Raw genomic sequence first — 17,094 nt, 5'->3', positions numbered from 1 at the left:
TACACTGACTAGTTGTATGCAGCGGCGCGTGGTATGGTGGGTGTCGTGCTGCAAGAGGTCGCAGAAAAACCGCCCCCAATGACCTAGCGCACGAGCGCGGGCCTTCGTCCCTGGCCCTGCGCACGGGTTGAAGGCGCAAGCTGGTGGGTTCACAGTGGTGGGCCATGCGCCGCACAAGAATCTGTTGCTTCGTGTGGCATCTGTGTCGACACAGACTTACCTAGTTGGGTATCCGATATCGGAAACTCAGGCGTCGCGCGTGTGCAACAAAAAGCCCAGCGGCATCGCGTGAGCTGCTCCGTGTGGTGCGCCGTGCCCATGGTTCTGCCGCCGCTCGAACTGTCCATCATGGACACTTCTTTCCGTCGGTATCGGGTGCGTACACTGATCCGTCGCGCCGCCGGCGGGCGGCGCAAAGGTCGGCGTTGGATGCCACCCCCGTCGTCGGGTGGGTGGTTCGGCTCAGGTGGCCTGAGATGGATCCGGGGTTTGCAATTGGCGCGACGGAGCTGAAAATAGGGCCGAATTTTATTCAATTCGGCTTGAATTTACATGGAATTTTGGCGTTTGTCTCAGCGGGGTGCACGCACTTAATCGGGTTGCGCCGACGCTTCAGTGCACGAATCACGTCGGGCAACTTGCAGTTTGTAACGGCGTCAAATCGCCTTTCGATTGTCCAAATAAGTACGACTTCGCATTGGATAAACAAGGCAACGCGCCAGCTGATTACATTGACACATTTCGGCACGCGTTGCACAGCCCCGCCAGACTCCACCGCCGCCGCCGCCGTACCTCGTTGTCCCCCGTCGAATTTGCCAGACATGTTTACGTGGGGAAAGTCATCTGCCGCCAAGACACAATCGCTCGAGGTTGCGCGCATCAATGCGATCTCGGACGACGAAGACGCATGGCCAAAGTTGTCGTCGGGACGCCACACTGGCGCATCCAAGAAGCGAACAGCAACGTCCAGGCGAAAGAGAGGCGATGACAGCGACTTCTTCTTACCATTGACTCCACCAAGCATGCCAGCCATCCCCACGCCTGCTGCTCCGTCGACGCAAGCAAACGTGCCGTCGAACAACGTTCCCATCACTATTACCACACCCAACTCTGTCTGGTCCGAACGAAAGCAGTGGAAAGGCGAAATCGACATTTCTCATGGGAGTCCCATCCAGCCGCAAAGCGGAGATAAACTCCCTCGTCATGAATGCTCACATCGAATACGAAGGGCCATGCCGGACGACGCGTCAGTTTTGAAACCCGGCGCTCAAGTTCCGTCGACACCGCCGTTGTCTCCTTCAAGCGCACAAGTTGACGCTTCTGGGTCGCCAAACTCCCATGCCCAACCGCGCGACCGCTTCTGGAACATGGAGCTACATGAGACCGCACCCAATGCAACGAAACGTCGGGAATCGCGATCGATGAGTCTCCCAGGATGGCTTCCGACGGAGCCATTCCAGTCTGAACTGCAAGAGAAAACCTTGATCAAGCCTCGATTATTTGACTGCTCATCTTTGGACGACGACTTGGACGATGTGTGCAGCAACGGGTCCTCCGACACCACCGCCCTCTCGAGCTACAACTCGAGTCCACGCATCCACAGCATCGCGAGTGACGCACTGAAAAGTCCGGCGCTTGACTCGAGCCTTCCGCCACTCGGATGCCAGTGCTCTCTTTCGTCCGACGACAGCATGGTTGTCCTTCAGAGCCGCATGTCGGCCGCGATCCCGTTCAACTGCACTTGCTCCCACACTGCCAGCCTCGACGTGGACGCGACCAAGTTGGCCCGACTCGCTGACGAATTTCGTGCCCAGCGGATGGCCAACCAAGCAAATGCTCTCATGTGGTCCGTCGAACATGCGACATCGCGTGGCATTATTCCCAAGGCCATTGAGCAGTCGTTATACCACTTGCTTGGCCGCGGCGCGTTTGACGAAGCGCGGGATGTGCTGTACCGCCAGTGCCACTTAACACCGGCTGTGCACAACCTCGTCTCGAAGGGTCCTTTGTCCGCCACCCCTCCACCGCCCGACGACGCACTTGACAAATCGGCCTTGGCAGCCTTCGTGAACGCGAGGGCTCCCATAGACACAGCCATGGGCCGCCGTCACAAGCACGCCGTGCTGCGTGAGCTGTCAACGTTGGTAGTAACGTGGGTGAAGCGCGTTGGGATGGATCGAGGGTTGACGCTGGAGCACGTGGCGCTCACAAGCGGCGCGTTGTTTGCTGCAGGGTCATACCGGCTCGCAATTGACGACCCGACGTCCGACATTGACACGGTAGCAGTCGCGCCGTGGCACGTAACCCAAGCCGACTTTTTCGGATCGTTCGTCGATCTGCTCCGGTCGTGTCCTGCTGTGACGTCCCTCACGCCCGTCACGAACGCGTTTGTGCCGCTGATCGCGCTCGTTTACGACAACGTCGCGCTCGACATTTTGTTCGCCCGACTCCCGATGCCGACCGTCCTCCCGTCCCAGGACATCGACTCGGATTACATTTTGGCAGGTGTCGACCCGGCGTCGATGAAGTCGCTCAATGCGCCGCGCGTGAGCACCCTCGTCTTGCGCCTGGTGCCGCAGCCACAATTGTTTCGATCGGTCGTCCGGGCGATTCGAACGTGGGCGCGGGCGCGAGGAATCTATTCCAGCAAATGGGGCTACTTGGGCGGCGTAAGCTGGACAATTCTGGTCGCATTTGTGTGCCAAATGTACCCCCACGACACTGACTGCGAGTCGGTGTTTCTCCGGTTCTTCCAAGTCATGTCCGAGTGGGCATGGCCCCAGCCGGTCATGCTCAACGTTCTGTACGATGCCGGCCTTGGCCTTGAAAGCTGGGACCCGCGGCTGAATGTGTTTGATCGAACACACGTCATGCCGATCATCACACCGGCGTACCCTCCGATGAACTCGGCCGTCCAAGTCTCGCACACGACGTTCAAAATCATCCACGAAGAGCTGTGGCGCGCTCGACATTTTGCCGAGCTCGCGCACACCAACCCGGACGAAAAAAACGCCGCGTGGTCGCAACTGTTTGCCCCGACCAACTTTTTCATTCGATACGATGTGTACTTGGGCATGTCGTACACGGCGCAGACGAAGGAAGAGATGTGCGTGTGGAGCAAGTTTGTCCACTCGAGGGTGCGCAAGCTCGTGGACGGTCTGCAGCACGTCAAAGGAGTCGCACGGGTCCATGCATTGCCCACGCACTTTCCGGTCCACACGCCAACCAACCAGGACGACGTCGACGCGAGTGTGCTACGTCAGTGTGTGTTTATTGGCCTCGAGTTCAAGTGCGCCCCGGGCTCGTCCAGGCGGCAGACGCTGGCGGATGACCCGCACTTGGCAACCACGATCGACCAAACGATTCGGTTCTTTGAAGCTACAGACATGCAGCAGTTTGGTGTCCGGGCACCTGGCATGGCACTGTCAACGTCCATGATGCAGTGGGAGAACCTCCCCGAGTTTGTGTTTGCGCACGGTCGTGAGAAGGCGGCAGAAGACAGAGTCGTCCTCCACACGTCGCCGCCGTCGCATCCGCCGCCGCCGCGCAGTGCGTTTGCATTTCACACCTCGTTTGGCATGCCCCACCACCACTCGCGGCACAAGAACAAGGCCAAGAAATCCAAGCGAAAGGACAAAGCCATGGCGAGTAGTACTATTTAAGACCGACACGATGTGAAAAAAGTTAACCGATTTAATGGACGTGAAATCCGTCAAGGCGCGACGCTGGAATGGACCGGTCGCGGCGGCAGCCGGACAAAGTGGTCAAACTCGACGCGGCACTCAACGTCGCGATTCGAAGCGACAACCTGCTGGAGCCCACACACGGCGCTCTCGCATGCCAGCCACGCTTCGTGGAACTTTGCAATCGCCTGCATGGTGAGGGCAGCTGTTGGGTCGACCGCCGACCCCGCTGCACCCTTGGTCTTTCCGCGGTCTGGTGCGTGAATGTGGTACCGTTGCAGCGATAGTTGGATCGCACACAGCAAGTGGACGCAGGACGAGGTCCCCGCATGGCTGTGCTCCGTCGACAGCAAACTCGCGAGGTCGTCCAAAACGAAAGCTAGCCACCCTGGTACGTCCACGAGCGGCGCGCAAAGTTGCGGCCAAAAGTACTGAATGCATTCCACGACCGACGGGAACGACAGCTCCGTGCTCACGTCCGTAATCTGCAGCGCAGCGAACAATCCCCACTTGGTCCAGACGTTATGAAACGGAGAGCACGACGCTAGGAACGACTGGAGCTTGGACAGCGCGCGGCGATTGAAGGCCGCAGCGACGGACAGAGTCCCGTGGATGATCTCGTTGAGACATCCTGCAGGTCAAGTGGGGTTTAGGCACGCATGGGATGCACGACCGTCGAACCTAGGCGCAAGGCTTGACAGGCGGTGTGCAGGCCCCCGAATTTGCTCAAGTACACGTCGAGACCGTGCGCTGTCAAGTTGCCCGTGTCGACGTTGCGTGGCAATGAGTTGGACGTGATGAGGTGGTCGAATTGAGCGGCGCTTCCCAGCACAGACTGGCCAAGGACTTGCTGGAAACGATTGACTTCCTAACGGCACACAATTCGTCATGTGATGACCATCAATGGCGGACGCATACATCGAGCGACAGCTCGCCATCTCCATTCACGTCCAACCATTTGAATAACATGGATTGCGCAGAATGGGTGGTTGGCACGTCGTCGCCGTGGCGGAGCAACCTGTGCACGGCCGCTCTCGAGTACTCGACCACCTCTTGCCATGAATTTTTGAGTTGGAGGTCAACATGCAAAGCTTGGACAAGCGTTGCAAGGTCCGTGTGCAAGGCGCCCTACTCGCACGAACATGTTGTTGCAAGTGTCCAAGTGCATGAAATGGATAAACAAGCGACCTCAATGCCACCAAACCAACTGTGCCGAGTCAAAAACGTGATGCGGAGGTAGTATTTATCGGATGCGGTGTTGGGCATGAGCTTGGTTGCGTGATCCCTCGAGCCATACACAATGCTGACTACGGATCGCCCCCATGAGAACGTTGCTTTGCCCAGATGAGCTAGACGCACCGTTCGCTTTCTGCCACAGACACGACGTCGCTTCCAACACCACGGGATCATTCAGTACGTGGCCGACGACTCGGGCGAGAGATGCCGCCGCTTCGTCTGAACAAGGCAAGTTTATATCCACCACACATTTCAAGCAGCAGAGTGGCACACAACGCACCTGTCACCGTTTTCCACAGCAAGAATTCGATCGTCCACGCCATAGGAAACCCCGTCTCGAGGACTTCTTCGTCGTCGAGCTGCATTTGGTCGAGAATGTCCGAGGTTGAGCCTGCGGTCGGCTCGTTTTTTGTGGCCATAGGCATCGCGACGGTCGCGTTGTCTTTGAATTGCAATCGAACAGCCAGGGCAGCTACCTCCTCGGGGGACTCTGGGCTGGCGCACACGTCAGGGAACGTAGCAACAGGCTTGTCGATGTGCATGAGAAAGCTGTAATTGGACTCCTGGGGAACGTCCAAGTCGAACGCTTCGTGTTGGTCACGTGGTGAGACAGCTTCCAGCTTGCAAAACGTGTCGCGCACCGTTGACAGCTTTTGCCCCCACCACGACCCCACCAAGCGACACAAGTCCACACAACGTGTCGCGGCAACTTGCCATTTCGGCGGCGCCTCGCGGTTGCTCATGGTGACCCATTGCCTGATCCATCGAAGCACGTCCGAGCATGCGATTCGTTCGAGCTGATCCTTGGGAAATTGGCCAAGTTGGTGCGCTGCCTACAAAGGATGCAATCGAATGGATTTGTGCCGGGCATCACGTCGTACCTCGACGTCGGATAAAATGACAGCGTGGTCTGTGGCAGATGCTACGAGCGCTTGGAACTCGTGTACGTCCAGGCGCCGGCAGCTCTCATGCGATAAATTTCGCGCCCCAGGTCCATCGACTGGGGGCTTGAACGCAACTTGGATGCGTCGACAGCACTTGTCAATGTTATGCACATGGACGTGCTTACTTTGGGCCGTCGTGTGTGGTCGCAAGTTTGATAGTGTGAGCAGGTCCAGCAAAGGTCGACGGAACGGAAGGATATCATGGGAATGCTGCGATTGTGTGGTGGCAGCGCTCTTGGCCATACACTCTAAGCGCCAAAGACACTATCATGCACCTCGAGGAGATGTTCGTCCCATTACCAGCGACGCCAATCTCGTACTCAATTGCCGCAAGCTCCTTCATCGCGTGCAACTGGTCGGCGATCAAAGTTTCTAGGTTTTCAACCAGCACCTGGTCGTCGCGGTGAGTCTCTGGCACAGTCTTCCGTCGTACCATATCCAAATCGCTCAAGAAATACACAACGTCTGGGACAGCCATGAGCTTTTGAATCACGACAGCCCAGTCCATGGCCGACGCGGTGTCGAACACGTCTGCATCGTCCACGCAGGTCAGTTGGTACCATGCAGACCGAAACGTACTGTTCACAATGTATCGCAGCGCTTTGTCTTGAGGTAATTTGGACCCTTTCAACTTTGCGATCCCTCGCACGCCAAAATACATGGCAATCAAGAGCTCGGCCTTGCTGCAGATCACTCCCGTGTTGGCCAGCTTTGATATAACTAATACCAGCGTGAGAATCCCCCATCGTCGTCGACGTGCACAGAAGACATACACTCAAACTTGCGCAAGACCGGCGCTTGTTGGACAAGCGCAAAGCCCGCCAAAAAGTCGTTTACACACACGGGAAACGTAAAGTAGTCTTTGCGAGAGTCGACGGCGTCACAGACGTCTTGCCGCCGCTTCGGGCCAAACCACTCGATCAACGTCGCTTTGTCTCGGATGAAGTGCACAGACCTCGACGCCGCCCATCTCTCAAGGAAGAGTAGATCGTCCCATGACGTCGGCAGGAACTGCCGCACGTCCCGTCGAATCGGACTTTTCGAGCACGCGTTGTTGCCCATGGATGGTGTAACTGTCATCGAGACGACCACTTCAACACGACATTTTAAATGATTCGATGGTGTGTGTACATGCATTTTAAAATATTTCTTAATCCAGCCACCGTTTGCATGTTTGAAGAAATGGCCATCCACATGACCGTTTTAAAGTCATTCATTGGCTGAAGCTAGGGCTCCCTCGACGATATAAAATCAGTTTTAAATAGTTGAGGTAAGATTATTGACCGAATCTGCGCAAGCAATGGCGTCGGCCACCGGAGGAGAGTTTGGGCATGCGCTTGCGCAATACCGACAGTGCACATGTTGGTGGCTGTTGGGTCGCACCAGTCCATGCTTGTAGTCATTGTGCGCGGCATACAATGGCTAGCCAGCGCGTGAATGCTTTGGCACACCAGCCAACAGACTCCGTCCGGAGAGGACCGCAGTCCGCGGCGGTCCATGCATTATATAAGGTTACACTAAAAGTTATCTTCGTCTTCATCGTGGGCTGCGTCTGGATGCGTGGGGAACGTGTGCGTGCCAAAAAAGTCTGAAATGCCTTCGTTGTCGTCCAAATTGAAGCAAAAGTCGGGATCGGCTTTGAGTGGCGCCAATTTGAACAAGCCCGAGTCGAAGTCGGAATCTTCATAGTCACCAAGCCCCGCTGCGTCGGTGTGGCTGATGTTGCCGAGGAAGGTCGACGACAGCGACGGGGGCACTTCCTTCTTCATCTCGGTCGGGTCGGGCACAGTAGATGCTTGGCTAACTAAATAAACATCCACCGGGCCTTCGTTGCTCTTGAGAAAGATCTGAAATCTTCGGCTTCCAGGAGGCATGCCTTCGTCCGGGTCGGGCACTTCCAGCGTCGTCCCCGGTGGCGCCTTGATTGCCATGATGCTCTGATCCGCCAGCGACTCCATCGCGCGAATGTCTTGATGTGAAATGAAGCTGCACCCGCCGGACGCATCATCGCCTCCGCCTTCGTCGTTGAGCTGCTTCACACTGATTGTCATGTGGCGAATGTAGTGCTCTAACAGCTTCTCTTCTTCCACGAGCTTCTGCGTTTCTTCATTCACCTTGGAATACTCTTCCATTCGGGTCAGCGAAGACGGCACAGCGGTGCCGTCGTTGTCCGATTCCGATTCGCCGCCGCCGCCACTCGTCAAGCAAGTCGCCCCACTCGCCCCCGCTTTCCAGTGAATATTGTTTTTGCTCGTCTTTTCAATCAACCCAATGCCTTCCAGCACATTCGTGATGTCGTAAATGCGGCGCTTCTGCACGCCCAACGAGATTGCCGCCTGGTTCAGATCCAAGTTGCCGTCGGTTGCGTTTTGAATGAGCGACACAAACTTCTTGGTGAGCAAACCCAGGGAACTGTCGTACCGCGTTCCTGCAGGGGACGATGACGTTCCCTTGCCACTGGTCAATGCATCCCCTTTCTGGGTCGCGTTCGACTTGGCGTTCATCGCTATCGCGCTGGCGGGATCGATGGACATGCCGTGCATCGTAAGCGGCGGTCGTTTTAAGTACGGATTGATCGGCATGTACATCGGCAACCCCATATACATGGCTGGAACATTGGACGCGACAGTGGTTGAACTGGTGTGATTGTTCGGCGTGGATGTATCCGATGCAGCTTGAGATCCATATGCAGCCTTCGCTGCCGGAGGTGCCTTGGCCTTTGCTTTGGCCTTGGCACCGCTCCCCGTCGACGGTGCGGCGGAGTTCCGCGGACGCTTCTGGGGAGGAGTCGGCGTCTCCATTGCCCCAATGAATCCTGCAACTCTATCCGGACAACCTGGTCAAGTTGCATATATCGCAGGGATTCATCTCCTTTCACTTGTTATATGTATTCCCTATTGAGTTTTGCAAGCAATGATGACTTAGTAATACTACGGATGACCATCGCATGTTCAGCATGTTTTTCCAGCATGATTCGTGCCATTAAGCGCTTGATATGATGATGACTTCATTGTGAATATGCCCTCAAAGTCTCGAGTCTAAAGCTTGTAGGTGATTCAAGAAAATGACCGTACATATAGTGTTTTTCAAAAATTTCTACTCCAAGTACATCTTACTGACAAGAATGTGAAAATATCCCTCGACATTTTATCGTCCCACACGTCCCAAGCACAATCTCGCATATCCTTCGACCGATGAAGTAGCATGGGAACGAACTCAGCGCTTCATGCACTCCCACATTCGCTCGACAGCGTTCAGATTGGGGCTTTGGCGGGGATGGTCAAGGTTCTTGATTTTCTTGGCAGATGCATTTTCTGGTTGTAAGTTAAAGTCGATGGGCAGGTTTTATCGTTCTTCAAACAGGTCGAGCTAGGGGGTCGAATCAACCTTTCCGTCAAATTTGACCAATTTCTAGTGTTTTTCCGTCAAGAGTAACCGATAGCAAAATACCCTTGCGCCAACTTTTGAATGTCGGTAGAAGGCGCTCTTTCATGAGCTCTTCGAGACATCTGTGCCACACATAAATCGACTCTTGTCAGTCCAACGATTCTTAAGCTTGACTCTATAGGTCGATCACTTCTTTATTGTCTTCACTGATAGGAAGGCCTTGCGACGGGCGGCACGACCATTTAGAACGTTTCTTGGAAACGGCGCGGTATGGTAGGGGTACACAAGCCCTTGTCATGGAACATTTGAATCGTGCCACGCAACGATTCGACACTGAAATGTTGATTTTGATTGACAGCGCAAACGACAATTGAATCGTTATGATGAGTTGTGACTCGTGTGGGCGTACATGACCGATCACAGTGCTGGTCATTCAAGTTTGGTACACCACAAAATTCTTCATAAAATTCTTCACATTTGTCCAATCAGAGCGATATTTGAATCCACTTGTACCAATCAACACGCTGAATACACTGGTGGCTTTAGATGTCACAGCCGATAAAAACTAGGTGAGTAATGTGAAGAATAAAAAATGGCTGCTCAAAATCCTGGCCAACCAAGTTTGGTACATTGACCATTCGACCACATACCAATATCAGCAGCAATCAAACCACCACGGTAAGTTCATCTATACCATCATCATCACTAATACGTCCAAAATAGATGCCGCAAGGCCAATTGCTTTCCCCCGAAGACCGTGGATCCATCTTGGCCTTTCGGAAGGCAAAATGGTCCATCCGAAAGATTGCCACAGAGTTGGGAATCTCTAAAGCAACCGTTCATGGTTACCTTACAGATCCGCAACTCTATGGCACTCTTTCGCGAGGTGGTGCACACTGTAAACTCAATGTGCGCGTGCAAAGGCGCCTACTTCGAGCAGCCTCTGATGGCACCTCTTGCTCCAGTCGCCTTAAACACGACCTGGAACTTAGCGTATCAGCTAGAACGGTGCGTCGTATACTTGCCAAGACTTCGTACCTGAAATACAAAAACGAAAGGCGGCGCCAAGGCTCACAGCGTCACACAAGTTTGCTCGAGTCGAGTGGGCGAAAAGCCATGTCGACCTCGGGTTGGGATGGAACCAAGTCGTCTTCTCTGATGAGAAAAAGTTTAACCTGGACGGGCCAGACGGACTGCAATTCTATTGGCATGACATGCGCAAGGAAGAGCAGACCTGCATGAGCCGCCAGAGCGGCGCGGAAGCGTTAAGATTTGAGCTGCGATTTCAAGTCAAGGGAAGTCGGATGTTGCTGTGCTTGAAGGCCGTCAAGGCTCCTCCGCGTATCGTGATACTATCGCCAACTACCTGATGCCTTTTGTTCATGTTTCGCCCCCCGATGGGTTCGTTTTTCAACAGGACAAGGCGAGCATTCACACTAGCAATGAGACGAAGGAATTTTTGACGGACATTGGTGTCCCCATTTGCCTTGGCCGGCCCTGTCACCAGATCTCAACCCAATCGAAAACGTTTGGGGCATCTTGGTACGCAAAGTGTATACAGGAGGACGTCAATTTGAGCGAGTTGAAGACCTCAAACGCGAAATTTTGCGTCAATGTGAGTCCATTGACCAAGACATCCTTTTGAAGCTGTTGGCGTCCATGACAGCCCATTGTATCGCCGTCTTTCAAGGCAATGAGGCCAGCACTAAGTACTAGAATGAGTTTATGTGATGTGGTAGCGTTTTGTTTTCAAATGGCACCAGAATATGCTTTGTACCAAACTTGCTTGGCCAAATATAAAGTGAACAATTCACAAAAAATTGATTTTGATTGTTTTCGAGCCATATAGACCAAAGAGAAATTATGGAGACCTGGACCCTATTCACCTGGAAGGCATTGACATCGCTTGGACGCCTTAGATCGGTGTCCTCGGTGAGTTCATCATGAAAACGACGTATACCAAACTTGCATGGCCAGCACTGTAGCAGTATTGCCGTGTTTTTACTTGTTAACGATAACTGTAGTAGACCTAGCTATTGAGCGACTAACCATGGGACATTCCATCGGCGTGGTTTGATATTACGGGATTTCACGTGTCCGTTGAGTTGTGCTGTTATCACGGATAGGAGGTCCATCAGGTGCTTCGCCACTATTCAAACAGTGTATCGATGGAGCACTCGTTGCAAAAAAATTTGTGGTGAATTGCTCCTTCGTATGTTGTGCAGTTTGCAAACTTTGGCGTCAACATTTTTAATCGCCTGAGAGTGTCTGACATGCAACATTCGTGTTTAACGCTACTTGCTGTAGCTCGCTTTCACGTCGAGGAGTGCGTTAATCACAAAAAGTATTCTCAATACCGATAACTTAAAGAAGTTCAAAATTTTCTCTCCGTGCATGGTGTGGAAAAAAATTCGTCCACCGCATGAATACATTGACGTGTTGTTGTACTATTAGTAGTACTAACTCGCGTGTGTGTCGTTGTCATGCGGCTGAGTATGGGCATTTCACACTTGTGAGATTTCGACATCCACGATGCAAAGCCCTGTCCATGTGATGCAGCAGCTCGCGCCTCCAGCAATGTCATGTATGCACTTGGGACAAGCTTTATAGGTGAGCGTAGGCACGTGCGCCGTCACGAAGCGTTCTCGCTGATCGGGAGTTTCGACGAAACCGGCGTCGCCCCCAACAGAGATGTTGCCAGCCCGACGGCAGAGTGTCCTGCTCGAGGATGACGACAACGAGCCGAAGAAGACGCTGCAGCAAAAGGAAGTGATATCGGCCCAAATGATTGGCGTTGTTCAGAGCCGACTTGATTCCCTGCGGTCAGTTGCTGAGAACAGAATCTACGGCTTGGAATGCGACTTGAAAGCAAATTTGAACCATTCATCTCGAATGGTACGGTGGTAGAGCATTCCTACAACACTTGAGCGGAACGGCTGTAGGTGTCTGGACTCCCCGACCCGTATGAAATACACCACGTGACCACGACCGGGCGGCTGCGCACGTCCGCGCTGGCTGGAAACGCCCGCAACCAACTCCTCCTCGAACGCTTGTTTGGCCCCGATGAGAAGCTCCGGACTCGTAATGTAAGCACTCTCTTCGTCGACAGGCACGACGTTTATGCTGCGTGCCCAGAAAACGATGAAGAAATCGAAAGCCGATATGCTCAAGTCGGAGACGCGACGGAACAAGCGTGCGCAGCTGGAGAAGCAGCTCCAGGTCAGCATCGAGCGCCACGTCACCCGCACGGTCGATAGCATCTTGACGGCGTCCGACACCCATAACAAACGCAACATCGAACTCAACGCGAAGCTCCTTTTGTCCCACACGATCGAAAAAATGCGGATCGTCCAAGGCAAGAAAACGTTCAAGCGGTTTGCCTTGACCGACCTCTCGTGCACACAATTTGAGCAAATCTTTTGGCTCGTCTTTAGTCGGATTTTTCAAAAGGTACCACACCATGCAGTCAGGACCGACATGCATGCTGACGGCGCGCGCGCGCAGAACTCGGAAGCCGACCAGGAGAAAACAATGGAAGCGATCTGCGCGCTCTATGTCAAGATGCTGTCCGTATTGCGTCTCAACAAAGACCTCATCTTTCGCATCTACCCCTACGCAATCGCAGGGTCCATTTGCAGTGGGTTTCACTACCTGTTTCCTGGGTCAAGGCACCTGTACGTCCACGACTTCAAGCACGAGGTAAACAAGCGTCCGACTGATTCGATCGCAACATCGACGTCTGTGTAGGTTTTTGTCATCGTGTGCGAGTTGCTCCTGGGCCTCAAACTGTGCCCCATCTCAGTCCAAATGATGCGCAAGCAGTATTTTCCAGAGGACTTGCTCGAGGACGTTGCAGGAAAGGTGAAATATCACGACAGCTCGACCGACGCGGCTGCGAAAACGCCACGGCACGGCATGCTGCGCAAATCGGCGAGCGACTTGACCTTGTCCATGGTAAAGTAGTTGGCGCGTCGACAGAATACATCGTTGATCGAGAATCGCCTGTTCGGTTGATAGCCGTCGACGAACCTGCGGGTTCATCAAGTACGAGCGTCATTCAATGCAGCGCAGCTGAGTCCGTTGGTGAAAGAATACCTGGCGACCAACAAAGAAGGACTCAAGAAGCCATGCTTTCTGCGACGCACGACGCCCATCGAACGGTGTTTGGTCGGAGGCGAAGACACATATCGCAAAGCGTGCGTGGTCATTTCACGCCCGTGTTGGTATAACCAGGAGGCGTAACTGCGACCCATAGGTTTTCAAAGAAAGGCCAGGCTGTCAACTTTGCCCAGCACTCCGCCGAGCTCTACGAGGAATACCGAAAAGATGTGGCCAAATACCAGCAGACCGCCCATCACGCCATCAAGCTCCTCGACGAGGTTGGGACGAAATCCCCCCCGCCACACATATTGCTGAACCAGTTGTATTTGCGTTTGGCAGACAAAAGATATTGTGTTGAACGGCGGGAAGGCTGCGATTCGTGCGTACAAGTCCATCTTGCAAACACACTCGGTCGTGGAGGACGAGGCGGAGCCCCTGGCTATACAGACCACGTCGGCCCGCAAGCACGGTGGATAGAAGGCCGAGATCGTTTAAACTCGGCCAGATCGGTCACAACAGCGGGAGCCACGTCTTCCTCGACAATCGACTCGAATGGTATGTGGGTGGCACGGTGGTTCTGCCCCACGACGTGCACGCGCATCTTTTTCCTCGTCGCTGCGACGACAAACCATTCGTGGTATCGTGCAATGCAGTCGGCCTTGGTGACGGTCGACAACACGTCCAGAAACAAGTCCCTTGAGTTGAATTCGAATCGTTGCGAGATGATCTCGTCCCAGTACAAGGACGTTGCCGTGTCGAGATTGGCACGGTGCGCATGATGCCACGCTGCTTTCCGCGCCGCGACGTGTGCTTCAAACGTGTCGTCGTCCAGGCTCTCTAACACGTATGGAAAGTCCACATGGACGAACTTGTCCAAGCGCAGAGCTATCTCGCTGGCCGAATATGCCGACGATTGCACCGAGATACTGAACCCAAGCACGCCGTGCGTGTTGCGCACGCAGCACCCGACATCATATCCCATTTGATCGCGACTCCGCAGGGTAGAGTACAAGGGCTCGTTCATGATGTGTTGGATCAGGTTGGCGTATGCGTTCGAAGCGATGTCCCGCACACCGAGTTGGTAGTAGATTTCGACGAACGAGTTGACTTCCTCGACGTGTTCGCTGGGCTGCCGTACGAGAATACCTCGCCCCAACGGTGACGTAGGAAGGACCAGTGCGTGGGGCTTTTTGTCCAGAGTGTGGATGCTTGGCGCGTCGGAACTTCGCGCCGTGGCGGTTGCAACGTGCTGCTTCACCAGTGCCCACATCGCTTCAGCGCACGTGTCGTCGACATTGCCATGGAAGAATCCTGTGATGCGCGCGTTGGTAAACATGTCTGACTTGACGAACGATGCGAGCGTGCTGGCAGACATGGCTTCGACTGCCGCGCAAATGCCGTGTGTCTCGACTGCAGTGCTGTCGAGCACAAGCAAGCGCAAGTGCCGGGACTTCTCGCTTGGCTCCAAATCTTTGTTGTGCAGGTTTTGCACAAATACACGACGAAGCGTATCAAATCGAGTCACGTCGACGGTGCCAGCCGCGAGGGTTTGAAAGATCATCGACAAGAGAGTCCCGATGTGCTGGCTGTACCCACGACACAACACTTCCAAGTCGAAATCGTGCACAGTCAAGTCAAAGACCATTTCAGCGCACTCGGCGAGGTATCGGTGCTCCCGGAGGGCGTGATTGACCACTTCGCAGTACATCAGGGCACAGGCGAGAGCGTCCACCGATCGGTGTACCGTCGGAAGCGCGACATGGATGCACGCATTCACGCGGGGACTACCACATGTCAAGTCAGGCAGGACCCACAAGTCGTCGTGGCCGCGAACTCGATACGGCACCACCATTGCCGTGGTCGATGGAGCCATCATCAATCGGAAATCCGTCGGGATGTATGGATTTCGCCATGGCCATTGCGCATGGATGGGATTCGACTGACTCCACGTGTCTTCCAGGCGCGGGTCGATGGTTTCGCAAGTATAGCGCGTGCCAAACCATGGCTCCTACACCCAGCTCGTGACGCATGCTGGTCGCACCACAGCCACACACCTTTGTCCACATGACGTCTCTGTCATCCTCGAACGAGCTCGACAGGAGAACCACCCGAAGACTCTTGACCGAAAACGCCGGCAGCAGCAGCCGCACCAGATCCGGTTGGAACGGGCCTTGAAACAAACTTGTTCGGAGGAGGTCGTCGAGAGGGACGCTGTTTCGGGATTGCATTAGCCGGGACAACTCTTTGCACGCCACGAGGGGATCGACTGGTTCGTTGTACAAGAACGCTAGCTCCGACGACGCCTTCAACTCGTCAAAGACCCACGCGGGTAGGTCGGGGCACTGCTTGAGCAAGTTTACACACGCAAACACGTGCTCGACAATCTCGTCCCAGTGCTCAATCCCTTGGTCGCTCAGCGTGAGCTCAACTTCGAACTGGGAACCGTACGACCCAGACTCGTAGCCGTCGGTGTCGGACACCCCCGCGACAATCGCTGTCGCCCACCCGACCTTTGTCAACTACGAGCGAGACGGATGAGGAGTTTTCAACTGGGTCCGGCATGCACCGTCGAGATGAGCGACCCGTTGCACTCGTTGCTGACGATGTACCGGATGTACTCTGCTGGCTTCTGGCGGTGAAGGCCCAGCAGCGGCGGCAAGGCAAAGTAAATGTGCATGGCATGCATATCTCGGAGCGGAATCATCTTGATGAGCTGGGACTGAATCGCATGGAAGGGCGATCCGTCTTGTCGGTAGGATGGAGTAGCCCGTCCCGTCCGCACAGCACCAAACGAGTTCGCTGCCCACGCTTCCAAGGTATCGAGGTCTTGCGTCGAACACACCACAAGTTTCATCGCGTTGGCCGTGTAGTACTTCTCAAAGAACTCGCGAAGGGCTGTGTTCGTGTCGGCCATGCTCGTCTTGCCAGGTTGTGGGCCAAGGCTCAGTTGATTTCCCCAGCTGAAGTTGTGGTACGGGTGGCTACGTGGTGACAGCCAACATAGCACTTGCTAACACTCCGTGTTGGTACCACGTAGTGGGTTCCGTTTGCCGTACCTGCATGCGAACGTGATCGTTCTGCGATGCCAGCTGAAACTCCGAGGCGATGGCACACAGCTCCCGCTCCATCGCGTTGACATGGAGAAGCGGGGCGACAAAAAAGTTGGCAAACATGTCGAGCGCATGCTCGAACCCCGCTGCATTTACTTCAAACACGAACGACGTCGATTCGCAGTCTGTTGTGGCGTTGGTGTACCCGCCATGCGTGCTCAAGTACGCCTCAAACTCGTTTTCATCGGGGTACTTTGTGCTGCCTGAAATTCCAACGTGAGCACGATGCACAGCATGGATGCGTGAGCGGTAGCGTACCCAAAAACAGCATGTGCTCCACATAGTGGGCCAAGCCTTGTAGATGAGGCGGATCTGCAAAGCTGCCGACTTCGACGGTGACACATGCAGCGCCGTGTGCAGCGCCATGGACCCCGATCACTGAACCATCGTCAAAGGACAAGTCCCCGCCAGACTGACATTGGATCAGCAGCACCTGGAGTCCGTTGGGCAGGACAGTCAGTCGGTACAGCCGCCTGTCGTTTGGAGACTTGAATGCATCCAGTGACATGCTCGACATCGTGGAGACGATTAATGACCGTCTGGAAAATCTCGTTGCGCCTTAATATAGAATGTGCCGACGAAGCGATGTGGGTCTCCATGAGCTTGCTGGACTACGATTTCCATACTGTCGAA

General features: G+C 54.5%; 5 protein-coding genes across 5 annotated transcripts; 2 read left to right on the top strand and 3 right to left on the bottom strand.

Moving 5' to 3' along the window:
- Window positions 1-721: 721 nt before the first annotated feature.
- On the bottom strand, window positions 722-6,925 carry H310_07010 (hypothetical protein; the record flags this gene model as incomplete). Its single annotated transcript, XM_008872278.1, has 11 exons — window positions 722-4,314; window positions 4,365-4,551; window positions 4,602-4,811; window positions 4,872-4,990; window positions 5,043-5,138; window positions 5,200-5,752; window positions 5,801-6,111; window positions 6,164-6,254; window positions 6,297-6,394; window positions 6,443-6,583; window positions 6,637-6,925. The coding sequence occupies 11 exons, from the start codon at window positions 6,923-6,925 to the stop codon at window positions 3,713-3,715; spliced, it is 2,697 nt and encodes an 898-aa protein (XP_008870500.1). The 3' UTR covers window positions 722-3,712.
- On the top strand, window positions 736-3,756 carry H310_07011 (hypothetical protein). The gene has a single exon (XM_008872279.1). It carries the CDS (start codon window positions 822-824, stop codon window positions 3,660-3,662), a length of 2,841 nt encoding a protein of 946 aa, XP_008870501.1. The 5' UTR covers window positions 736-821; the 3' UTR covers window positions 3,663-3,756.
- Window positions 6,926-7,300: 375 nt separating the features above from the next.
- On the bottom strand, window positions 7,301-8,678 carry H310_07009 (hypothetical protein). The gene has a single exon (XM_008872277.1). It carries the CDS (start codon window positions 8,662-8,664, stop codon window positions 7,381-7,383), a length of 1,284 nt encoding a protein of 427 aa, XP_008870499.1. The 5' UTR covers window positions 8,665-8,678; the 3' UTR covers window positions 7,301-7,380.
- Window positions 8,679-11,914: 3,236 nt separating this feature from the next.
- H310_07008 (hypothetical protein) lies at window positions 11,915-16,286 on the top strand. The gene is made up of 9 exons (XM_008872276.1): window positions 11,915-12,145; window positions 12,193-12,336; window positions 12,386-12,700; window positions 12,755-12,949; window positions 12,998-13,204; window positions 13,268-13,446; window positions 13,506-13,629; window positions 13,691-16,167; window positions 16,222-16,286. Exons 1-8 carry the CDS (start codon window positions 11,942-11,944, stop codon window positions 13,826-13,828), a joined length of 1,506 nt encoding a protein of 501 aa, XP_008870498.1. The 5' UTR covers window positions 11,915-11,941; the 3' UTR covers window positions 13,829-16,167; window positions 16,222-16,286.
- H310_07007 (hypothetical protein) lies at window positions 13,647-17,018 on the bottom strand. Its single transcript, XM_008872275.1, has 5 exons — window positions 16,720-17,018; window positions 16,408-16,664; window positions 15,918-16,361; window positions 15,406-15,870; window positions 13,647-15,359 (listed from the first exon to the last, which is right to left on the bottom strand). The coding sequence occupies exons 1-5, from the start codon at window positions 16,976-16,978 to the stop codon at window positions 13,791-13,793; spliced, it is 2,994 nt and encodes a 997-aa protein (XP_008870497.1). The 5' UTR covers window positions 16,979-17,018; the 3' UTR covers window positions 13,647-13,790.
- Between the last annotated feature and the right edge of the window lie 76 nt (window positions 17,019-17,094).

The sequence above is a fragment of the Aphanomyces invadans genome (genome assembly GCF_000520115.1).
Source record: "Aphanomyces invadans strain NJM9701 unplaced genomic scaffold supercont1.13, whole genome shotgun sequence".
NCBI lineage: Eukaryota > Oomycota > Saprolegniomycetes > Saprolegniales > Verrucalvaceae > Aphanomyces > Aphanomyces invadans.
Note: the sequence above shows the minus strand (reverse complement) of the source record. Positions and strands in the feature narration are given on the sequence as shown.

Excerpts from the sequence above, each read along its gene's own strand:
- H310_07011 (XM_008872279.1), top strand. The coding sequence starts at position 822 with ATGTTTACGTGGGGAAAGTCATCTGCCGCCAAGACACAATCGCTCGAG.
- H310_07009 (XM_008872277.1), bottom strand. The coding sequence starts at position 8,664 with ATGGAGACGCCGACTCCTCCCCAGAAGCGTCCGCGGAACTCCGCCGCA.
- H310_07008 (XM_008872276.1), top strand. The coding sequence starts at position 11,942 with ATGTTGCCAGCCCGACGGCAGAGTGTCCTGCTCGAGGATGACGACAAC. Across the intron at positions 13,205-13,267 it reads GCGACTTGACCTTGTCCATG|CCGTCGACGAACCTGCGGGT; the intron begins GTAAAGTAGTTG and ends TTCGGTTGATAG. Across the intron at positions 13,447-13,505 it reads GAAGACACATATCGCAAAGC|GTTTTCAAAGAAAGGCCAGG; the intron begins GTGCGTGGTCAT and ends TGCGACCCATAG.
- H310_07007 (XM_008872275.1), bottom strand. The coding sequence starts at position 16,978 with ATGTCGAGCATGTCACTGGATGCATTCAAGTCTCCAAACGACAGGCGG. Across the intron at positions 16,665-16,719 it reads GGAGCACATGCTGTTTTTGG|GCAGCACAAAGTACCCCGAT; the intron begins GTACGCTACCGC and ends TTGGAATTTCAG. Across the intron at positions 15,360-15,405 it reads GAGACGTCATGTGGACAAAG|GAGCCATGGTTTGGCACGCG; the intron begins GTGTGTGGCTGT and ends AGCTGGGTGTAG.